Here is a 24,005-nt window from a genome sequence, read left to right as displayed (position 1 = left end):
AATGACAACAAAGCGGCCGATGAGGTCCGCGAACACCACATTAATGAAATTTTGAAAGATCGCAGGTGCATTAGTGAGGCCAAACGGCATCACTAAATTTTCAAACAATCCGAAGAGTCAATGGCCCTGATTTTCAGAGGGGTCTCCAACCTGACTGTTCCTATCTTGACCCTGGAGACGGTACCGGAACTGACCAAGTTAAGTGATGAACCGCAGTCCACCAAGGCTGTAGAAACAAAACAACAGTTGTCTACTACCAGTTCGACATTAAGCAGAAATTTAGGGCATAAGGAAAAAAGTACCTGAAGGTCTGGGCAGCCTCCTTGATCACTACCCAGACCTAGTAGTTTCCCGTCGGCTTGAAGGACGTTGGCCAGACTGGGCAATCTTTCCTCCAATGACCTGGTTCCCCACAGTAGAAGCAGAGTTGTTTCTCACGGCGGCACTTCCTCTCTTTCTCCCGGACGAGGTGGCGCCAATTTCCATAGGCACAGGACTGGCCTCCACCTCTTTATTGCTGGAAAACAAGGACGACTCGGAGTGCATAACCCCTCTGGCTCTGAGTCGGCGATCCATCCACACGGCTTGTGTCTTGGCATCCTCTAGGTTGTCAGGAGGTGGATGCAGGGCCAGGGCATCCTGAAGACGTTCTGACAGGCCCCTACGGAATAGTCCTCGGAGAGCGGCATCATCCCAGGAGACCTCTGCTGACCACCGTCAGAAGTCAGAGCAGAACCACTCTGCTGAGTGCCAACCCTGACGTGCGCTCATCACCATGTCCTCTGCCAAGCGAACCCTGTCTGGTTCGTCATAAATGCAGCCCAAGGCCTCAAAAAATGCATCCACAGTCATACGTTCTGGGGCTGTGGGGGCTAGGGAGAACGCCCAGGCTTGTGGGGCACCCTGAAGTAAGGGAATAATCACTCCCACCCTCTGAAATTCTCCCCCGGACGAACGGGGTCTCAGGGAAAAGAACAATTTGCATCCCTCTCTAAAAGCCCTGTACTCTCTTTTGTCCCCAGCAAAAGAGTCCGGCAATTTAACCGGAGACTCCGGAGAAGTAAGTGACACGTCCCTGGTCTCGGGACCTAGAGCCCCCTGTACAGTATTAACCAGCTGCTGCTGGGTTTGGGCCATAGCACGCTGCTCCACATTTAATTTCTGAAACATCTTTGATAATTGTTTGACCTGGTCAGATAATGTTTGCATGGGGTCCATGACGCAAGCTGTAATTCCCACACTCACACACCTTACTCTCAGAGGCAGGGGGAAGGAACTGTTCAGGTCACTTATAATATCAGGCTTTAGACAGAGACCAGGTTACTGCCCGACTGCTCAGGGGGCAAGCACACAGGGTGGTTGGATGATACCCAGCGTCTTACCTCGCAGAGGGAGGCTGGAGCACCACGTGGGTGCAGGCAAAACCGGGTCCAGGACCTGCGGGGAGGGCAGAGCGGTATGGAAGCGCTCAGAGCCCGCAGGACCTGCAGTCACGTGACCGTGCGACAGGAGGAGGGGGCGGAGCTATCGCTGAGCTCCCACAACGGTACTGTGACAGGTGACAAGGGATAGACAGAGAGTGGTCAAACAAGGCCAAGGTTCATACACAGTACGGGCAGGAGCGGTACAGGAGGGATAATCAGAAGGGAGGTCAGACAAAGCCAAAGGTCATACACAGTACGGGCAGACGCGGTACAGGAGGGATAATCAGAAGGGAGGTCAGACAAAGCCAAGGGTCATACACAGCACGGGCAAAGCAGGTGCAGAGTCAGCAAACCAAAGACGTAAACCGTAACAGAACAGGGTCAGAATACCAGGCAGGCAGACAGACAATGGCGTGCAGCACGGATAGAGCAGGGTCAGGCACACTCAGATAGGAGTATAAGCGACAGGGGACGGCTCTCCCCTGATGCTATAAGAACCCTCCTCAGATCCACAGAGAGGCTCTCAAAGTTAACTCCTGCACCACCTACCCAAAACTCAAAACACACCATGACAGCATCATACTGTATGTGTGTGGGGCCACTGTTGGGGCATGGTCGGCACTGTGAGGGTATAATGCTTGTGTGGGGGCACTGTGGGAATTACACTGTATGTGTAGGCACTGTGAGGGTGATCAAAAGGGCACTGTATGGGAGCGTTAATTGCTTCACTAGGAGTAATATTTCTGTTATGTTACTTATAAAGGACGGGGCAAAATTAGGGTAGTGGCTTAGCCTACTGTAAGAATGGACGTGGCGCGCTTCTCATAGTGCTGTCTGGTTCCTTCTTTCCTAACTTTCAAAGTTGTTAAGTATATCTAGAGAAGTTACAGACACAGCAGTCGCAATCCAGCCCTGGTGACAACTCTTATGAAATCCTGTCCAAGTTATTAATGTTCACCAGATCCCTCCATAGAATAGGTCTCATCTAGTCCCCAGCAAAATCTGCAAATAGTATTTGGCACAATAAAGCCGTAGAACAAAGATTATCATCTGACCTTAAGGAATGAAAGAAGAACTTCTAGGAGGCAAAATCAATGTCTCAATCACTGGGCTTTATCTCTGTCTGGTTTAAACTTCCACATTTGCAGCTAATTGGAATCTTGGCCTCAGCAAGAATGACATTCAGATAAGCCAATCATTTACCGTGACATGAATTTACATGATTGTTTCTTGCAAATTCCAAAAGGCCAAAAAGGATGAATCTAGGGTTTGGTTGATTTCATGCATATTGAAAAAGTCCTATATTTCTGGAATGAATCTTAACAGCAATTTGTTATCATTCTTAACCACTTCTTTGCCTGTTTGTATCCTTCTACAATGCTCAGTAAAGTAAGGGGGGATAGAGGAGCAAAGTCACAACTGGAGGGCACCTACCCAGTTGGGGACATAAGGGATCACAACCCTCTTTCTGCTGCCTATCTATCTGTCTGTCTATCTATTATCTATCTGTTATTATCTATCTATTATCCATCTATCTATTATCTATCTGTTATTTATTATCTATCTATTATCTATCTATCTGTTATTTATTATCTATATATCTATTTATCTATCTATCTATTATCTACACACGTGGTCAAAATTGTTGGTGCCCCTTGTTTAACGACAGAAAAACCCACAATGGTGACAGAAATAACTTGAATCTGACAAAACTAATAATAAAAAATCTATGAAAATGAACAAATGAAAGTCAGACATTGCTTTTTAGCGATGATTCCACAGAATTTAAAAAAAAAAATAAAACTCATGAAATAGGCCTGGACAGAAATGATGGTACCCTTAACTTAATATTTTGTCGCACAACCTTTTGAGGCAATCACTTTCCAAAGATGCTCAATAGGACTTAGGTCAGGGCTCATAGGAGGCCACTTCACAATAGTCCAGTGTTTTCCTCTTAGCCATTCTTGGGTGTTTTTAGCTTTGTGTTTAGGGTCATTTTCCTGTTGCAATACCCATGACCTGCGACAGAGACCAAGCTTTCTGACACTGGGCAGCACATTTCTCTCTAGAATCCCTTAATAGTCTTGAGATATCATTGTACCCTGCACAGATTCTAGACACCCTGTACCAGATGCAGCAAAGCAGCCCCAGAACATAACAGAGCCTCCTCCATGTTTCACAGTAAGGGCAGTGTTCTTTTCTTGATATGCTTCATTTTTCCGTCTGTGAACATAGAGCTGATGTATCTTGCCAAATAGTTCCATTTTTGTCTCATCTGTCCATAGGACATTCTCCCAGAAGCTTTGTGGCTTGTCAACATGTAGTTTGGCAAATTCCAGTCTAGCTTTTATATGATTTTTTTTCAACAATGTTGTTCTCCTTGGTCATCTCCCATGAAGTCCACTTTGGCTCATACAACAACGGATGGTGCCATCTGACACTGATGTTCCTTGAGCTTGAAGTTCACTTTTAATCTGTTTAGAAGTTTTTCTGGTCTCTTTTGTTACCATCCGTGTTATCCGTCTCTTTGATTCGTCATCAATTTTCCTCCTCCGGCCACGTCCAGGGAAGTTGGCTACAGTCCCATGGAGCTTACATTTCTGAATATTATGTACAACTGTAGTCACAAGAACATCAAGCTGCTTGGAGATGGTCTTATAACTTTTACCTTTACCATGTTTGTCTATAATTTGCTTTCTAATCTACTGAGACAACTCTTTCCTTCACTTCTTCTGGTCCATGTTGAGTGTGATACACACCATGTCACCATACAGCACAGTATCTGTAGCCTCTATACAGGCCACTCACTGATTCCAAGACTGTAGACACCTGTGATGTTAATTAGTGGACACACCGCGATTTCACATGTCCCTTTTGTCACATTATTTTCAGGGGTACCATCATTTTTGTCCAGGCCTATTTCATGAGCTTTTTTTTTTTTTTATAAATTCTGTTGAAGTATGGTTTAAAAGCAATGTCTGACTTTCAGTTGTTCATTTTCATAGATTTTTTATTTATTATTACTTTTGTCAGATTCAAGTTATTTCTGTGACCATTGTGGGTTTTTCTGTCATTACAAAAAGGTACCAACAATTTTGACCACGTGTGTGTCTACAGTATCTATCAATTATCTATCTATCTATCTATCTATCTATCTATCTATCTATCTATCTAATGTCTGTCTGCTATTTCATCCTTCTTCTCTGCTAGATTTCTAAAACTTAACATGGACAAAACAAAATTCATCATCTTTCCCCATCTCCCTCGACTCTTCCAACAAACTTATCCATTAAAGTAAATGGCTGCCCGCTCTCCCCAGTCCCACAAGCTCGCTGCCTCGGGGTAATCCTTGACTTTGATCTCTCTTTCAAACCACATATCCGAGCCCTTTCCACTTCCTGCCGACTTCAACTCAAAAACATTTCCAGGATCCGTGCCTTCCTCAACCTAGAATCTGCAAAAACTCTAGTGCATGCCCTCATCATCTCCCGTCTTAACTACTGCAACCTCCTGCTCTGTGGCCTCATCTCTAACACTCTTTCGCCCCTCCAATCTATCTTACACTCTGCTGCCTGACTAATCCACCTATTCCCCTGATATTCCCCGGCCTCTCCTCTCTGTCAATCCCTTCACTTGCTCCCCTGTTGTGAGTTCATTTTCTGGTCTACCAGTTGTGAGTTCTCCTTCCAGGCTCCCTCTGGTGGTAACAGGAGGTAGTGAGGCTGATTTAATCAGTAGAGATCTGCCATCTGATAATGAGGATGACGATTGGACCTCAGGAATCTCAGATTGGATTTAAGACAGCCGACGCCCTACTCTGGTGCTGGTGATTCCTTCTGCTTGTCAGGTTTTGGTTCTCATCTCTGTTCCAGTCAGCTCAAGCTAAGTTTTTCTGCTAATGTTCACACTTGATTTTGTTGTTCTATTCAGTTTTTTGTGTGGTCAGCCAGCCCCGGCTGGGGCTGTGCTAAATTTCCACTCTTATTTATCTGTATTTGCCAATTTGCTTTTTGTCCCTTATTAGATTGGCCTCTTTTTGCTCTGTCTCAGAATATTTCAGAGTGCTGATATAGTGGGAGAAGTCTAGTGACATCAGGGTTAATTTTATTATCAGAAGTGTTGGACATTATTTTGTAGGGTTTTGGGCAGATTGCAGACAGTGTCTTTCCTTTCCTCTCCTTTCTAGTTAGTTTGGGCCCCATCGTTTGCTCAGCCTATTTTCCTGCCTGTGTTTGTGTTTTCATCTTGTTTCACCGTCAGTACATGTGTGGGGGCTGTCTATTCCTTTGGGGTCTGCTCTGGGGCAGTTAGTTTTCCCCTTTTCTTGCTTTAGGCTTATTTAGTCCTCCAGCCGTGACGAGACGTCTAGGTTCATCGTAGGTACGCTCCACGGCTGCTGCTAATTGTGTGGTTAGGATCAGGGATCTGCAATCTGCATAGTTATCAACCTCTCTGGTTTTTCTGGGCTTAGCTTGTTTAGGTTTTTTCCTCCTCGGTGACCCATTCATAACAGAATCACAAGCCATACCGCAGATTCTAGGGTACTCAAAAGCAGGAAAAAGTTGTTAAAAAAAAATAAAAAAGTGTCAGAATTTTTTTTTTTTATATGTATTTTTTCCTCTTTTTCTCTGGGGCCGTAGGAGGATTTTTTTTTTCCTAATGGAGATTAAGCAATTGTCTGATCGTGTGGAGCAACTTGCTGCTGAAGTGCAGGGAATTTCCACCTACCTCATTCAGTCACATGCTGCTGAACCTAAGATCCCTACTCCTGATGTGTTTTCTGGGGATCGGTCTAAATTTCTGAATTTTAAGAATAATTGTAAATTATTTCTTGCCTTGAAGCCTAGCTCATCGGGGAGCTCTGCGCAGCAGGTTAAAATTTTCATCTCCTTGCTGCGCGGCGATCCCCAGGATTGGGCTTTTTCTCTGACACCTGAAAATCCTATTCTGACTAATGTGGATGCATTTTTACAGGCCTTGGGGTTGTTGAATGATGAACCTAATGCTGTTGATCAAGCTGAGAGAACCCTGTTGGCATTAAACCAGGGTCAGGATTCTGCAGAGTTATACTGTCAAAAATTCCGAAAGTGAGCGGTCCTTACTACATGGAATGATGGTGCCTTGGCAGCTCTCTTTCGGAAGGGTTTATCAGAGACCGTAAAAGATGTTATGGTGGGATTTCCTGTTCCCTCTGGTCTGGATGATTCTATGTCATTAGCCATTCAAGTTGATCGGCGCTGTGGGCAGTGTACAACCTAAGTTCCTTTTGGCAATTACTCTGATCTGCTCCTTTTCCACATTTTCCACTAAGGCTTTTGTGGATTCAGGAGCAGCGTTGAATCTGATGGATTTGGACTTTGCTAAACGTTGTGGTTTTTCCATGACGCCTCTGCGGACGCCTATTCCTTTGAGGGGTATTGATGCTACTCCTTTGGCGTAGAATAAACCTCAGTTTTGGACCCAGGTGATAATGCGAGTTACCCCATACCACCAAGAAAATTGTTAATTTTTGGTGCTGCATAATTTGCATGATACTGTTGTTCTGGGTTTTCCTTGGTTGCAAACTCATAATCCAGTTTTGGATTGGAAATCTGGGTCTGGGTCCTCAGTCTCATGATATTCCTGATTATCTGGCCGATTTTTCTGATGTATTTAGTGAGAGTATGTCTGCATCTTTGCCCCTCCTCATAGGAGTTATGACTATGCAATTGAGTTGATGCTTGGGTGTAAATTTCCCAAGGGTCGGCTTTTCAACTTATCAGTACCCGAACATGATGCTATGCGATCCTATATTAAGGAGTCCTTGGAGAAGGGTCATATTAGACCATCCTCGTCACCTTTTGGTGCTGGGTTTTTTTGTGGCCAAGAAAGATGGTTCATTAAGACTGGGTATTGATTATCGTTCCCTTAACAAGATGACGGTTAAATATCAGTACCCGTTACCTCTGATGTCTGATTTATTCTCCAGAGTTAAGAGTGCCTGCTGGTCTACTAAGCTTGACCTCAGGGGGGCGTATAATCTTATTCTTACGAATGGAAGACAGCATTTAATACTCCGGAGGGACATTTTGAGTAATGAAAGAAGAAGTGATCCACCTTTGGTGGAATTAGACATTTTGAGTACCTGGTGATGCCTTTAAGGCTCGCTAATGCCCCTTCTGTCTTCCAGTCCTTTATGAATGATATTTTCCGTGACTTTGTGGATAAGTTTCTGATCATCTGTCTGGATGATATTTTGATCTTTTCTAGTGATTGGGATTCTCATGTGGAACACGTCCGGACTGTGTTCCGGATTTTGAGGGAGAATTCCCTGTTTGTTAAGGGATCGAAATGTCTCTTTGGTGTACAGAGGATTTCATTTTTGGGATTTATCTTGTCTCCATCGACTATTGAAATGGACCCGGCCAAGGTACAGGCCATTTATGATTGGATTCAGCCTACTTCCTTGAAGGCCCTCCAGAAGTTTTTGGGTTTTGCTAATTTCTATCGTAAATTTATAGGTAATTTTTCTGGTATTGTCAAACCATTGACTGATCTGACCAAGAAGGGCGCTGATGTGCTGAATTGGTCTCCTGAGGCTGTCTCAGCATTTCAGGAGCTTAAGCGGAGATTTACTTCAGCTCCGGTTTTACAGCTACCTGATGTCTCACTTCCATTTCAGGTGGAGGTAGATGCTTCTGAGGTTGGTGCAGGAGCTGTTTTTGTCCCAAAAAGACCCTATGACTTCTAAGATGAATCCCTGTGCCTTCTTTTCTCGAAAGTTCTCCCCATCTGAACGTAACTATGACGTGGGGAATCGGGAATTGTTGGCCATGAAATGGGCATTTGAGGAGTGGAGACATTGGTTGGAGGGAGCTAGACATCAAGTTGTGGTCCTCACCGATCACAAGAATTTGATTTATCTGGAGTCGGCCAAACGCTTGAATCCTAGACAGGCTAGATGGGCCTTGGTTTTCACGCGGTTTAATTTTGTGGTCTCTTTTCTTCCGGGCACTAAGAATGTTAAGGCAGACGCCCTTTCTAGGAGTTTCTTTGCTGATTCTCTTAATGTGACCGAGCCTACTACCATCCTAGGTGAGGGGGTAGTTCTTTCTGCCATTTCGCCCGATTTGAGCCCCCCTGGAGGAATTTCAGGAGGACAAACCTGAGCGTTGCCCTATGGGAAAATTGTATGTTCCTGACCAGTGGAGAAAGAGTGATGTCTGAAATTCATTGCTCCGCATTGGCTGGTCATCCAGGTAATTTTTGGTACCAGAGATTTGGTGAGTCGGTCCTTTTGGTGGCCTGCCTTGTCTCGTGATGTCAGGAATTTTGTACAGTCCTGTGGCACTTGTTCTCGGTCTAAACCATGTTCTCGTTCAAGTGGGTTGCTGATGCCCCTGCCGGTGCCCAAGAGGCCATGGACCCATATCTCAATGGATTTTATTTCTGATCGTCCTGTCTCTCAGAGAATGACTGTTATCTGGGTGATTTGTGATAGATTTTCGAAGATGGTCCATCTTGTACCACTCCTAAAGTTGCCATCTTCCACTGAGTTGGTGCCCTTGTTTTTACAACAGGTGGTTCGGTTACATGGGATTCCTGAGAACATTCTGTCCAACAGAGGAGTTCAGTTTGTATCCAGATTCTGGAAAGCCTTTTGTTCCAGTCTGGGAATTCAGTTATCCTTCTCTTCCGCGTTTCATCCCCAGACCAATGGACAGACTGAGAACAAACCAGACCTTGGAGTCTTATTTAAGATGTTTTATATCTGCTGATCAGGATGATTGGGTCTCATTTTTGCTCTTGGCCGAATTCGCGCTGAACAATAGAGCTAGTTCTGCCACTTTGATGTCACCCTTTTTCTGTAATTTTGGGTTTCATCCTCGATTCTCTTCAGGGCAAGTGGAATCTTCGTCCTGCCCAGGTGTCGACACTGTGGTTGAGAGAATGCAGCAGATATGGGACCAAGTGGTGGATAAGTTGTCACTCTCTCAAGAAAAGGCCCAGCGATTTTCCAACCGGCATAGGACCATTGGTCCCCAGTTTAAAGTGGGTGATATGGTTTGGTTATCGTCTAAGAATATTCCTATGAAGGTTGCATCTCCAAAATTTAAGCCAAGATTTATTGGACCTTATAAGATTTTGGAGATTCTTAATCCTGTTTCTTTTCGATTGGCTCTTCCAGTTACGTTCAAGATCCATAACGTATTTCACAAATCTCTGTTGAAGAGGTTTGTTGAGCCAGTGGTTCCTATGGCAGCACCTCCTGACCCTGTGTTGGTTGAAGGCAATGTGGAATATGAGGTAGAGAAAATATTGGATTCTCGTTTGGTTAGATGGAGACTCCAGTATTTGGTCAAATGGAAGGGTTATGACCAGAAGGATAATTCTTGGGTCTCTGCCTCTGATATTCATGCCAATAGATTGGTTCATGCTTTTCACCGGGCCCATCCTGATCGGCCAGGTGGCATGGATGAGGGTTCGGTGACCCCTCCTCAAGGGGGGGTACTGTTGTGAGTTCATTTTCTGGTCTACCAGTTGTGAGTTAGAATCATAGAATCGTAGAGTTGGAAGGGACCTCCTGGGCCATCTGGTTCAACCACCTGCTCAAAGCAGGATTCGCTAAATCATCCCAGTCAGATGTCTGTCCAGTCTCTGTTTGAAGACTTCCATTGAAGGAGAATTCACCACTTCTCGTGGCAGCCTGTTCCACTCATTGATCACTCTATCTGTCAAAGTTTTTTCTAATATCTAATCTGTGTCTCCTCCCATTCAGTTTCATCCCATTGCTTCTAGTCTTTCCTTGTGCAAATGAGAATAAAGTTGATCCTTCTACAATGTGACAGCCCTTGAGATATTTGTAGACAGCTATTAAGTCTCCTCTCAGTCTTCTCTTTTGCAAACTAAACATTCCCAAATCCTTCCTCATAAGACAGGGTTTGCAGACCGGTCACCATTCTGGTCGCTCTTTTCTGAACTTGCTCCAGTTTGTTGATGTCTTTTTTAAAATGTGGTGCCCAAAACTGGACACAATATTCCAGATGAGGTCTGACCAAAGAGGAGTAAAGGGAAATAATGACTTCAGGTGATCTAGACTGTATGCTTCTGTTAATACATCCTAGAATTGCATTTGCCTTTTTTGCTGCTGCATCACACTGTTGACTTATATTCAGTCTGTGATCTATTAGTATACCCAAGTCTTTTTCACATGTGCTGTTGCTTAGCCCTATTCCTCCCATTCTGTATATGCTTTTTTCATTTTTATTGCCCAGATGTAGTACTTTGCATTTTTCCCTGTTAAAAACCATTCTGTTAGTTGCTGCCCACTTCTCCAGTTTATTTATATCTATTTGAATCCTCTCTCTCTCTTCTCTAGTATTAGCTATCCCTCCTAGCTTTGTGTCATCAGCAAATTTAATCAGTTTACCCTCAATTCCTTCATCTAAATCGTTGATAAAGATGTTGAACAATACAGGGCCCAGGACAGAGCCCTGTGGTACCCCACTTGAGACATTCTTCCAACTGGATGTGCAGCCATTTACGACCACTCTTTGGGTCCGATCACTATGCCAGTTATGAATCCACCTAACAGTTGCCTTGTCCATTCCATACTTAGTCATTTTTTCAATAAGGATTGTATGAGATACTTTGTCAAATGCTTTGCTGAAGTCAAGATGTACTATATCTACAGCATTTCCTTGATCCACCCAATCAGTGATTCCATCATAGAAGGAAATTAAGTTAGTCTGACATGACTTATTAGTTACAAACCCATGCTGACTCTGTTTAATCACTTCATTCTTATCCAAGTACTGACATACATGTTGTTTAATAATTTGTTCAAAGATCTTTCCTGGTATAGAAATCAGACTCACCGGCCTATAGTTGCCTGGGTCCACCTTCTTCCCCTTTTTGAAGATAGGAACAACATTTGCTCTTCTCCAGTCTTCTGGGACTTCTCCTGTTCTCCAAGAATTTTCAAAGATTATGGAGAGGGGTTCAAAAATTTCTTCTGCTATCTCCTTCAGTACTCTGGGGTGTAATTCATCTGGACCTGGAGACTTGAATTCATTTAGGTTAGCTAAGTGTTTCCTCACTATCTTTCTGTTTATAGATATCCTGAATTCTTCTATTCCCTTAATAGGACAGTGAATAACAGTTGATGTTACATTTCCTTTCTGAGAGAAAACAAATGCAAAATAGGAATTTAAAAGTTCGGCCTTCTCAACATCCTGTCTTACCATTTCATCATTTTCATCCTGTAAAAATCCTATAGCATCTTTGACTTTTCTTTTACTTTTGACATATCCCCAAAATCCTTTATTATTGCTTTTGACATCTCTTGCAAGCCTCAATTCATTGTCAGCTTTAATAATCTGATTTGTGCCCTGCAGGTTCTGCAGACAGCATTATATTCCTCTTTAGATATGCCTCCCTCTTTCCATTTTATAAACATTTTTTTCTTCCTTTTTAGCATGTGCTTAAGTTCTGTGTTCATCCATCCTGGTTTCCTTAAATGCTTCCTATTCTTCCCTCTTTTCGGAATTGTTAACAATTGTGCTTTGAGAATTTCATTTTTCAAGATTTCCCATCCTTCTTGGACATTTTTGTCTTTAAGGATATCCAGCCATTGGATCCCTCCAATTCTCTTTCTGACTCCCTTAAAATCTGCCTTTCTGAAATCTAACCTTGACGTCTGAGTCTTCACAGGTCTTCCTCCTCTAGTTATCCAAAATTCTAAAATAGCATGGTCGCTACCTCCTAGGGTCCCAGCCACTTTTACCTCCTCAACCATTTCCTCCCTGTTTATAAGGATTAGATCCAAGTTAGCAGTTCCCCTTGTTTTCTCCCCTACATTTTGGAAGATAAAGTTGTCAGCAAGAGAGGATAAGAATTTCCTTGACCTGTTTTGCCTGAGAGAGATTCCCAACAAATGACTGGATAGTTGAAATCTCCCATGACCACTATGTCATATTTTTTTGAGAACTTGGCCATTTGATGCATAAAGAGTTCATCCATATCTTCAGCTTGCACAGGCGGCTTGTAGTAAATGCCTACAATGGTGTCCTTTCCATTGTTCTGTCCTTGAATTCTTACCCAAACAGTTTCCACAGAACTCCCAGTCTCTGAAGCTTCAATCTCTGTGCAGATATACACGTTTCTAACATACAATGCGACACCCCCTCCTCGTTTATCAAGTCTGTTTCTTGCAAATAAGTTGCATCCTTCTAGTCTTGTATTCCAATCATGTGTATTGTCCCACCAAGTTTCAGTGATTCCAATGACCTCTATTTCTTTTCCTGTGTTAGTAGTTCCAATTCTCCTTGTTTGTTGCCCATGCTTTGTGCATTAGTACAGAAACATTTTAGTTTGTGATTGGTTTCTCTTTCTCAAATATTTGTATTAATTAGATTCTTTTGTCTTTGTTCTTCCTTTCCACTTCTAATAGCAGAGTTCTCAATAGCATTTGTCAGATGTATGGCTTTTTCTGGTATTTTGCTTCCCTTTCCATGTTGTTCTAGTTTAAAGCTCTCCTTACAAGTGTAGCAAGGCGACTTCCAAATACATGTTTTCCAGTCTTCGTAAGGTGCACCCCATCTCTAGCAAGTAGTCCATCGTAAAGGTAATTCACTCCGTGATCCATAAATCCAAATCGTTGCTGACGGCACCATCGACATAGCCAGTTGTTCACCTGCAGAATCTTATTCCACCTCCTTGATCCATGGCCATCCACTGGGAGGATGGAAGAGAAGACCACCTGCGCTCCCAGTTCTTTCACTTTCTTGCCTAGTTCTCCTTCCAGGCTCCCTCTGGTGGTAACAGGAGGTAGTGAGGCTGATTTAATCAGTAGAGATCTGCCACCTGATAATGAGGATGACGATTGGACCTCAGGAATCTCAGATTGGATTTAAGACAGCTGACGCCCTACTCTGGTGCTGGTGATTCCTTCTGCTTGTCAGGTCTTGGTTCTCATCTCTGTTCCAGTTAGCTCAAGCTAAGTTTTTCTGCTAATGTTCACACTTGATTTTGTTGTTCTATTCAGTTTTTTGTGTGGTCAGCCAGCCCCGGCTGGGGCTGTGCTGAATTTCCACTCTTATTTATCTGTATTTGCCAATTTGCTTTTTGTCTCTTATTAGATTGGCTTCTTTTTGCTCTGTCTCAGAATATTTCAGAGTGCTGATATAGTGGGAGAAGTCTAGTGACTTCAGGGTTAATTTTGTTATCAGAAGTGTTGGACATTATTCTGTAGGGTTTTGGGCAGATTGCAGACAGTGTCTTTCCTTTCCTCTCCTTTCTAGTTAGTTTGGGCCCCATCGTTTGCTCAGCCTATTTTCCTGCCTGTGTTTGTGTTTTCATCTTGTTTCACCGTCAATACATGTGTGGGGGCTGTCTATTCCTTTGGGGTCTGCTCTGGGGCAGTTAGTTTTCCCCTTTTCTTGCTTTAGGCTTATTTAGTCCTCCGGCCGTGACGAGGCGTCTAGGTTCATCGTAGGTACGCTCCACGGCTGCTGCTAGTTGTGTGGTTAGGATCAGGGGTCTGCAATCTGCATAGTTACCAACCTCTCTGGTTTTTCTGGGCTTAGCTTGTTTAGGTTTTTTCATCCTCGGTGACCCATTCATAACACTTCCCATTACCCAGAGACTCCAGTTCAAAACCCTAACCATGGCATACAAAGCCATCCATAACCTGTCTCCTCCATACATCTGTGACCTCGTCTCCCGGTACTTACCTGCACACAACCTCCGATCCTCACAGGATCTCGTTCTCGAGTCCCCTCTTATCTCTTCTTCCCACAATCGCATACAAGCTTTCTCCCGCACATCACCCCTACTCTGGAACTCTCTACTACAACATAACAGACTCTCGCCTACCATGGAAACCTTCAAAAGAACCTGAAGACCTACCTCTTCCAACAAGCCTACAACCTGCAGTAACCACCGATCCACCAAACCGCTGCACGACCAGCTCTACCCTCGCCTACTGTATCCTCACCCATCCCTTGTAGATTGTGTGCCCTCGCGGGCAGGGTGGGTCCTCTCTCATCCTGTACCAGTCGTAACTTGTATTGTTTAATATTATTGTACTTGTTTTTTATTATGTGTACCCCTCCTCACATGTAAAGCGCCATGGAATAAATGGCACTATAATAATAAATAATAATAATAATAATCTATCTATCTATCAGCTTTTCCTTCTTATATTCCTAGCATTCACTTGTAGTCTAGAGCCTATACCTCTCCGGAAAACACAGATCATCTCGTTTAAGCTTGGCCTCCACCAATTTTTCATCTGATACCTTTACCCTTCTAAATCGGGCTCTGATAATATTTGGGGGAGATGAGTATTACAAGCACCATTACTGTATAGACGCACTAATATATCCCATGATACTGCCTTATAGTAACCATATACTGGTCAAGTACCAGTTTGGCCAGAGACGGTCTACAGACGATTGTTAGGCTACACGCGATACTTGGGTTAAAGTGAGAACATAATTCCCCTCGCCTTGTCAATAATTGCCCCTTAGAAGCAATTTAGGAGCATTACAGGAAATCACTAAGATCCAATAGTGATTGAAAGATTTTCCCTGGAATTAAAAAGTTTTAATTTGGGCTAAAACTAGTCAAGTAGATATATCAAAGTTTTTTCTTTTTCATTTTCCCACCTCTGCTCTGTTCGCCTGTCACCATCCATTGGAATGATATGGCACATAGCTGTGCCATTATAGTCATGACCTAGTTTGTTGTTCTAAGCTCGACACACTTACGCTTCCTATCCGTGCTCTATGTGTGTGTATATATAGTACGATTGGTGCCTGCGTCAGATGCTGTTCTTGCTGTCAGCGCCCCCACATTCTGCCCACATCGGCTGTCTGGTTGGCACAAGTTAATAAGAGATTTGTGTGTGATCTTCTATCTGCTCGGAGAAATTGGCTGACTTTTTATCACCCATCCTTCAACTACGCGTCTGTGTAAACTGTCAACTTGACATTTACTTACATGCAAAACAATCCTGATTTTAACATATTAGTAAGTGACTCATCCCCTGCTGCTTTATCATAAACTAGTTACCCAGTCCTCCGCGGGGACCCATGCTTGTTTGCAGCCCATAGATTTTCCTCTTTTATTTTGACACCCGTCACCTGACGAATCACTACATATCATTTATCACTCACATCGACACTTATCCTAGTCTTGCATGTTACACAATAACGGCATAATTTACACCCACGTTCTTCACCGTGCAGATTTATACACAATTAGAGAGGGGGTTTTTTTTTACTGCTTCTTGGTGTTTCGTGGCTATGACAAACCATTTTCACATGCACAATTACAGGGGTGTCCCTTAAAAGAAAACCCAGATGTTCACAAATTACATGAGTTCGGTTCTGTACGGCTCTTTCTTTGTAATTAATGACCACCAATTAAGTAAGTTTGCTCATGCAGTAGGAAAGAGAGGGATCAAGTCCTACTTATTCCCATTCTCTTATTGACACTCTGTGACGGTCTTCGGTAAGGAAAGGGGGGCCTCAAACTGTCCCTGGAACTGGGACCTAACCATCCCTGTCTCAGGGGTACTCTTGATGGTAGAGAGGCCTGGGTTTCCAACCTTACTATGCTCCTGTTAAACCCTGATCTGTTCCCCTCCCCCACCCCATTGTTACGAGTGGCGGAAGGCACTAAATAAAAAATAAATGAAGTGCCTTCGCCACTTAGAGAGGCAGAGCACTGTGGCGTTAATGTGCACGGGGTTAACTGCACCCCAAGTGCACTGAAGCGAGCTCTGTTATGCTCACAGAGCTGCAGGCAAAAGAATAAACTAATACGCTGAGTCTGTTCAGGGACACAGACTAACAGCGAAACTGTCACGGTATTTAGAGTCACAGAAGTAGCCTTAGGCAGCAGGACTACTCCCTCTAGACCTACCGTTAAATAAGACAGGAGGCGTCGCAACTGCAGACGCGGGAGAACTGGAACCGCAGCGCGGTGTGAACAGAGCCACAGAGGAGACACCGCAATATCGCTAGCGCGATGCAGGACGCTGGCTGCTGAGAAGGTATAGCTGGAGCGCGCTGGCGCTAGCGCTGCTACTGGCGGCTGCCCAATTACTCACACAATCATAATATCAGAGGGAAGGGGTTTCATAATAAGTCATTCACCAGACCAAGCATCCAATACCAAACACACAGCAGCAACTATGAAAAATACTAGCGCATGGCGGAACAGCCATGCGCACCTTTTATAGTGACCGGGACCTTCCGGAAATCTCCAGAGCCCTGAGCTGAACCAATGGAATCAGGAGCAGGACCTGAGCACCTGACTCCTGAACTCCAATGGGAGCTCATTCCAGGAGCATGCTCAGAAGCTGGCTGAAAGGACAGCCTCTGGAGACAAATGTGAGGATCTGGATCTCTGCATAAGTATGGCAGGACACAGATTCCTAACACCCATGAGGCATGAGACATGTAAGGTAAACAAGGCACAAAGAAAAAACAGGGATAACAGGAAATCTCTATTATACAAAAGCGCAAACCAACATTGGGGAGGAGGATAGGAACAGGGAGGAATAAACTAAATGGGAATCGGGACCAGATAAACACACGCGTACTACAGCAAACCACAGAACATTACGACAACATTTCTACTCCAACCACTTAGCTTTAGCACACAGCACAGGAAGACATAACTTTCACCGGCAGAGACAGGAAGGTCTGACCAGTTTTTAGAGGAAGAGGCAATGACCAGATCAGAAGCAGCTGAAATGCAGCTGCATGTTTCTGACCTGCATAGAAACGGTCATTAACCTCTTCAGCACAACAGGAAACTAAATCAATTTAATGTGGGACACAAATCACATCCCCTTTTTTAAGAAGACCTGTGATTCATTACCTGACGCAACCGTCTAACTGCAGGTCTTCCAGGGGGATGTAATGACACTTATGCCACTAGGTGGAAGGAGCCAATGATTCCAGATAATTGCAATCTTAGTAGGTAAAAGTATGCCATGTGGTAGAAAATAAGCTCAAGAAAGGTGGACGAAAACACCAAAATGACCATATACTGTACAATATAGTAAATAGTAATAGTACATGGAAATATCATAAGCGACATAGTTAAGACTATTTTGATCAAAAAAAGAGTAAAAGCCATCACGCCACGACAAGGTGGTCCTATCACTAGTATATAAATCTTACCAAGTGACAGCTGACCTCAGTATATATAAGAGCAGAGCAGGACCAATTTATAAAAATTGAGGTACTTGGAACACAAACTGGCCATTCCGTGTGTGCCCACCAGCCACGACAAGGTATACTTTTGTGGTTGCTAAGATATGTGCAAACATTAAATATTATGAATATTATGAAATGTAAACTGCATTACTGCTATATAGACTATACCTAAAAAACTGAGGTATTTAGCGCACAAATTGGGCAAACTTTTACCTGCTTAGATCCCACCACTGAGACCTCCATCTATCTTTTGAACACTTCCCAGGGATGTACTGCTAGGAATGTAGAGGCAGAAGCGCATGCGTGTATGTCTCCATTCATTTCTATTAGTACTTAGAAAATTACCAAATCTCCTAGAAAGTTGCTCATTTATTTCCAGGAATAGAGAGGTTGCACATGTCTCCAATTATTTCTATGAGCGCTCAGAAAATTGCAGAACTCCTTAGAAAGACATGCATGTTCTGCCAAGAAAGAAGAGATCTTTGTACTTGCACAGCTCTCTCCATTTCTATGAGTGCTCATAATTTTCAGAACTCCATACAAAGAAACGCATGCGCTGCCAATAAAGGAAAAGTTGCTATGCATACATGGCCCCCTCTAGTGTGTAACTAGAGTGGATGCAGGGGTTGCAGTAGCACTAGGGACCTGAAGCTCAGAGTGCTGAAAAGTTCCCTTTCTCTATAGTTGAAATTGAATACTATTAAAGAACTATGATAGTTGGGGATCCTGTTGGAGGTTTTACGATGAGACCCATGAGCTACACGTTCATTGGGATGCAGGTCTTTGATAGACGCACGTCTCAGCGGTGGGAACCATATTTATGCCATATCCCAGTCATATGCCATAAAGAGGTTCTCCACCTAAATGTTAGCTGTGCCAGATGGGAGCTATAGTGTTAAAACAATAAAAGAACGCATGCTCAAACTTGCTTACCATTCCCTAGGCTTGATGCACCAGCGCTGTCACTCCAGAATCCAAGAGCTACAGCTCAGACTCTAAAGGCCACAGAATGTTAAATGTTCAAGTTCATGACATTGCAGTTGGAAAAATTCTGAACAAGTATTGTCTGGAAGGGTTGACGATAGAAAAACTATTCTTTCTAAAAATAATGACTGAGAAGTACCGTAATGAGGGCTGTGATGTACCTGACCACCACTGAGGATGCTGAATGGCCACTCCTGATTCTGCATCTTGTGGCCGTTTCGGTTAGGTCAGTTGTGGTTGTTGATTTCACTGCTCTTGGCCCAGCAGAGATCATTAGACGGGCAACACTGAAGCTGGGGCAGAGAACCTCATTAAATGTCCTAGATGGTATACCCCTTTGATGACTTTTTTTTATTTCTTGTTATAATTTTCTTTTATCAATTGCCTGGAAATAATTAGTCTGTCCAGAACACAAACCAGGCGAGGAATTAAAGTAACAGAAGGAATTACATTTTGTGTTTTTCTAACGTTATTAATGAAGCTTTCCTAATTAGGATCCGTTTTAGTTAAATAAGTTTGTTTTCCGCAAAACAAATACTTCTCCTAATGGTTTTTTGCACATTGAGACTCTGGTAGTCAATTTACTGGTATCATTACAGACGTCTCCCTCGACTGCGGTCATCACGTAGAGAGAATCACTGTTTGTCTTTTCACTGCTGCTCATAAATAATATATTCCTGCCGAATGGCATCATTAAGCCGATCAGTCACAGCTGAAATGGATTCATCGCTGTATGGGACCGTGCGCTTTTCATTATTTTTTTTTTTTAATATTACAATGTAATGATCTGTAGGAGAGAAGTGTCATCAGGAAATACAATGTTATTAAAATAGTTGCTGGAAAAAGCAGTGTGTGAAAAAGTAAGTACACCCCATGAATCAGTAGCTTGCAGAACTACCTTTAGCGGTGAAAAATTAAAGTACTGGTTTTCTGTATGATTATACAGTCTCTCACTCCATTCTGGAGGATTTTTGGCCAACTCTTCTTTAAAACATTGATTAAGTTCCTTGAGACTTGTGGGCATTCATTTATGAGCAGATCTTAAGATTCCGCCACAACATTTCTATTGGGTTAAGGTCCGGACACGTCTGGGCCATTGCCTCCCCTTTATTCTTTGCTTTTCCAGAAATGTTACTGTAGATTTGTTCTTGAGATCATTGTCCTGTTACATGACTCGGTTTTGGCCAAAATTTAGCTTTTGGATAGTTGGACTCACGTTTGACTATAATGATCGACTCACTTCCTGCAAGGTGCCCAGGTCCTGAGCTGCAAAATAAGTCCAAATCATCACCCATCCATCATTATACCTGACAGCCGGAATGGGCTGTTTGTGTTTGATTTCACCAAACAAGGCAGAAAAAATTACGACCAAAGATCTCCACTTTGACCTTATCTGTTCTAAGGACATTGTTCCAGAAGTCTTGTGGTTTGTTCAGACACTAGTTTTTTAACTGGTATCCTAGTATTTCTGTTTTTCTCATCTCCATATATCTGTGGGAATTGATATTCCAGGGTTTGTCACATGAGCCACACCCCTCAGGGGAACATAATGACAAGAGCCATACACCTCCTATAATTTACAGATCATTGATAGTAATGGTAGGAGTTAAAGGGGTATTCCTATCTCCAACATCTAATCCCAATAGGGGATCAAATCACAGTAGGTATTAAAATAAGAATATTAGCAAGAACCTGCAATTAGAAATGTAGTATAGTTCTTCTGATTAGTTATGTCACTTACCCCAAGTGCAGGTCTTTGAAGTAGCTTAGGTAACCATAGTTAGGACCACTCATGTAGTGACAGTTATCAGTGGTTAGAACCACTAACAACTAACTGTCACTACATGAGTGGTCCTATCTATGGTTACCTAAGCTACTTCAATGCCCTGCACATGGGGTAAGTGACACAGTTAATCAGAGGAACTATACTACATTTCTGATTGGAAGTATTTGCAAATATTATTACACTTTTACATCATATTGGAACAGGATTTTGGAGATGGGAATACCTCTTTATGGAAACCCTCATATTTAATCTCCGATGTCGGTCTGTCACCTCCAAGAGACCTACAGACTATAATTGTGGACAAAAATGAGTTAAATATTTCGAGATTTGATATTAAGCTCATTAAGAGCCAAGTCTGTCAACTAACATTAGTGTCCAACCTCCAAACGTAGGTTAATGGTGAAGTTCTGCACAGCTATGCTCCAAAACCAAGACGGTGGTGTAACCTGAAGCTTGTGGGCCTACTGCAAAATCTACCACATTGCTTCCTTCATATGGGACTTCCTAGGTTCCAGGGTCCACCGGCAACCCTTGTACCCACTATTATGATGTCCTTGTTTGGGACTGGCATAGTAACTAAAGGTCCTTATTAAAGGGGTTTTCATCTAAATGTCTGAGATATGCCATCGCTTCTTGATTAGTGGGGGGGCGTTGTTAGAATTACCACAATCCCTAAAATCAAGATGCTATCATTGAAGAGTCACCTTATAAAACATTAGAGATTACTCAAAACTCTTTAAAAAAAAAAAAATGTCTTTGTTGCCCATGACAACCAATCAGAGCGCAGCTTTCATTTTACCTAAGCATTTTAGGAAATTATTGGTTGGTATGGGCAACATGGACAGCTTCAAGATCTTATCCCAATTTGTAGTAGGTGTGATAATAATAATATTAGCAAATACCTCCAATTAGAAATGTAACATAGTTCATTATGTCTCTTTACTCATGTACAGGCATTGCAGGACCTTAAGTATCCATGGTTACAACCACTAGCATCTAGCTGTCAGTGGTCGTAACCATGGATACCTAAGGTCCTGCAATGCCTGCACATGAGGAAAGAGACATAGCGAATCAGAAAAACTATTCTACATTTCTAATTAGAGGTATTTGCTAATAATATTATTATTACACCTACTACATGTTGGGACATGATCTTGGAGATGGGAATACCCCTTTAAAGGGGCTGTCTGGTCTAAGAATCAAAGTCTGCAGTGACTCCTTGTGACGGCAGACTGCTTAATCAGGACAGTGTGAGATGCACACACTGTCAAGATATACCGGTGTTTCCGGAGCGAGTCGCAGGTCATGTGACCACATGTACGCTATTTACATACTTGTCACATGTCGACTAGTCTTGTGTGACTTCTCTCAATAAGAAAGGATTGAGAGATGCGCAGGAGTCTACTCAACAGGAGACCGCCGACATGTGGAAAATCGCCTACATGTAGTCACATGACGGCCGACATGCTCCAGCAATACTGGGATATAGTGAAGCACGCACTTCACACATTGTCCCACTTCGGCAGTTCGGAGTCACTGCATACTTTTCTTCTTAGGCTATGTGCACATGGCTCGCTTTATACGCCGGTGCGACAACTGAGCTTTCCGAGACAAAGCGGCTCAGGTCTTTTTTTCTGAGAGGTTTCGCCAACGGCTTTGCCATCGTCCTTGTGGCTGCTCCACCGTTGGCATCTTTTCCTCTGTACTGTGAAGTATAGATAGGAGTCAACATCTGACCGAACGAGCATGTCACTTCTTTTAACTGCTTTATGGTTTCAGAATGGGACATTGCCGTGTATTATGTAAATTTTATATGACGCTTTTGCAACGCTTTTTCAGGGGGATTCCAAGCAGAATACTGCAGAACAATACAGATCTTTTTTTTTCCAACTTTAGATCACTCTACCAGAGTGGTCTCATATTATACTAACTCCATTTATGCATAGGCCACAAAAAAAGCACAATGCGGATGGGTGGAGGTGGTAGAGAGAAATGATGATTGATGATTTGGTGCTCCTGTCAAAAGATCTGAACGTTTTGAATGCTTTTTTCCTTCTTTACATATTATGTCTACCCTCACTTTAGTCACATCTTTTTACATTTATATATTGAATTAAAAAATAAAATGTGTTGGTGGTTATATATTCTGTATTGATCTTATCTATTTTTCTTTTCTATTAGAGTTGTTATGTTTTTGTTTTTTGTATTTTTACATAAAAAAAAATTCTAGGACTTTTTTATCCTTAGGAGAAAAACCATCAGGATCAGATAAGTGGTTTTACAACTCCTCGGACCGCCATAAAACAGCTCATGGAACGAGTCACAGGACTCTTTAAAGCATTGCATCCCAATCATTGTTTTTGTTTACCATACACAGCTCTGTAGATTTTTTTTTTTTGACTTTCAGTCACTTCTGTCAGCTCCTCGGAGGCGGTGCCAATAGATTTACCCCTGCCTAAGCCTTTTTTTATCACACTAAAAAAAAAATACAACAAGAAAACACAGAATGACAGATTTGCAAAAATACTCTGCAATAAAAAATGGCAGTAATCAGCAAGTGCTGGATAACAAATACAGGGTATTTAGTCGATACTTTTTTTTGCGCAAAAAAATGTACACCAAGCTGCTCCACCACGTCAAGGTAACCCATATCGAAGCAGTCCCTATCTAATGTATTAAAAACCTGAACATGTGAACAGTGTCTAATATGAACAGGATTCAGACAGGCCATTCCCTAGTATGGGCTTGTGGTCTGAGACAGCTCTTATGTGCACGTCACACAAGAGAGGGGTGGGGTCTCCCAAACCATGCTAAGCAAGGAAAAAAACGGATTAAAAACACACATGTGACATGCACAAGTGTGAACACGTCGATCAGACAATGCTCACACCACCCACTAACTGAAATACAACAAGAAAACACAGAATGACAGATTTGCAAAAATACTCTGCAATAAAAAATGGCAGTAATCATCAAGTGCTGGATAACAAATACAGGGTATTTAGTTGATACTTTTTTTGCACAAAAAAATGTACACCAAGCTGCTCCACCACGTCAAGGTAACCCCTATCGAAGCAGTCCCTATCTAATGTATTAAAAACCTGAACATGTGAACAGTGTCTAATATGAACAGGATTCAGACAGGCCGCTGCCTAGTATGGGTTTGTGGTCTGAGACAGCTCATCATTTTTATCACAGTAAAAAAAAAAATATATATAAAATATAGAAATAAACTTTTACTTTTACAACAAATGGGTTTAACCATAAAATATATTGTGAGCTTTTCATGTAATATGCAGAATAAGTCCAGGAAGAATTTATGTACTCTCTTATGTGCACCTATATTTATTATTAGTACTTATAGCGTTATTTCATGACAGTATCACTTTCTTTATTTTCTCATCTATTTTAGGAACATCACTGCCTTAGAATTAAGATCCTGGGTGATTGCTATTATTGTGTGTCTGGCCTTCCGGAGCCGCGTCAAGACCACGCACATTGCTGCGTTGAAATGGGACTCAGCATGATCAAGACTATTAGGTAATTGTTCATTTCTTACTTTCTTTGTGCATGGCGTGAAATTTGTTTTCGGAGCTC

At 42.6% G+C, this 24,005-nt stretch overlaps 1 protein-coding gene across 3 annotated transcripts in view; it reads left to right on the top strand.

Moving 5' to 3' along the window:
• ADCY8 (adenylate cyclase 8) overlaps positions 1–24,005 on the top strand; it is a 451,884-nt gene that overhangs the window by 232,778 nt on the left and 195,101 nt on the right. For all 3 annotated transcript variants that reach the window (XM_073590345.1, XM_073590346.1, XM_073590344.1), the window contains exon 5: positions 23,821–23,948. In XM_073590345.1, the coding sequence (XP_073446446.1) occupies positions 23,821–23,948 (128 nt within the window). The remainder of the gene's footprint in view (positions 1–23,820; positions 23,949–24,005) is intronic.

This window comes from Dendrobates tinctorius, unplaced genomic scaffold (assembly GCF_039654945.1).
Source record: "Dendrobates tinctorius isolate UK_male_01 unplaced genomic scaffold, ASM3965494v1 ptg000116l, whole genome shotgun sequence".
Taxonomy (NCBI): domain Eukaryota; kingdom Metazoa; phylum Chordata; class Amphibia; order Anura; family Dendrobatidae; genus Dendrobates; species Dendrobates tinctorius.
Note: the sequence above shows the minus strand (reverse complement) of the source record. Positions and strands in the feature narration are given on the sequence as shown.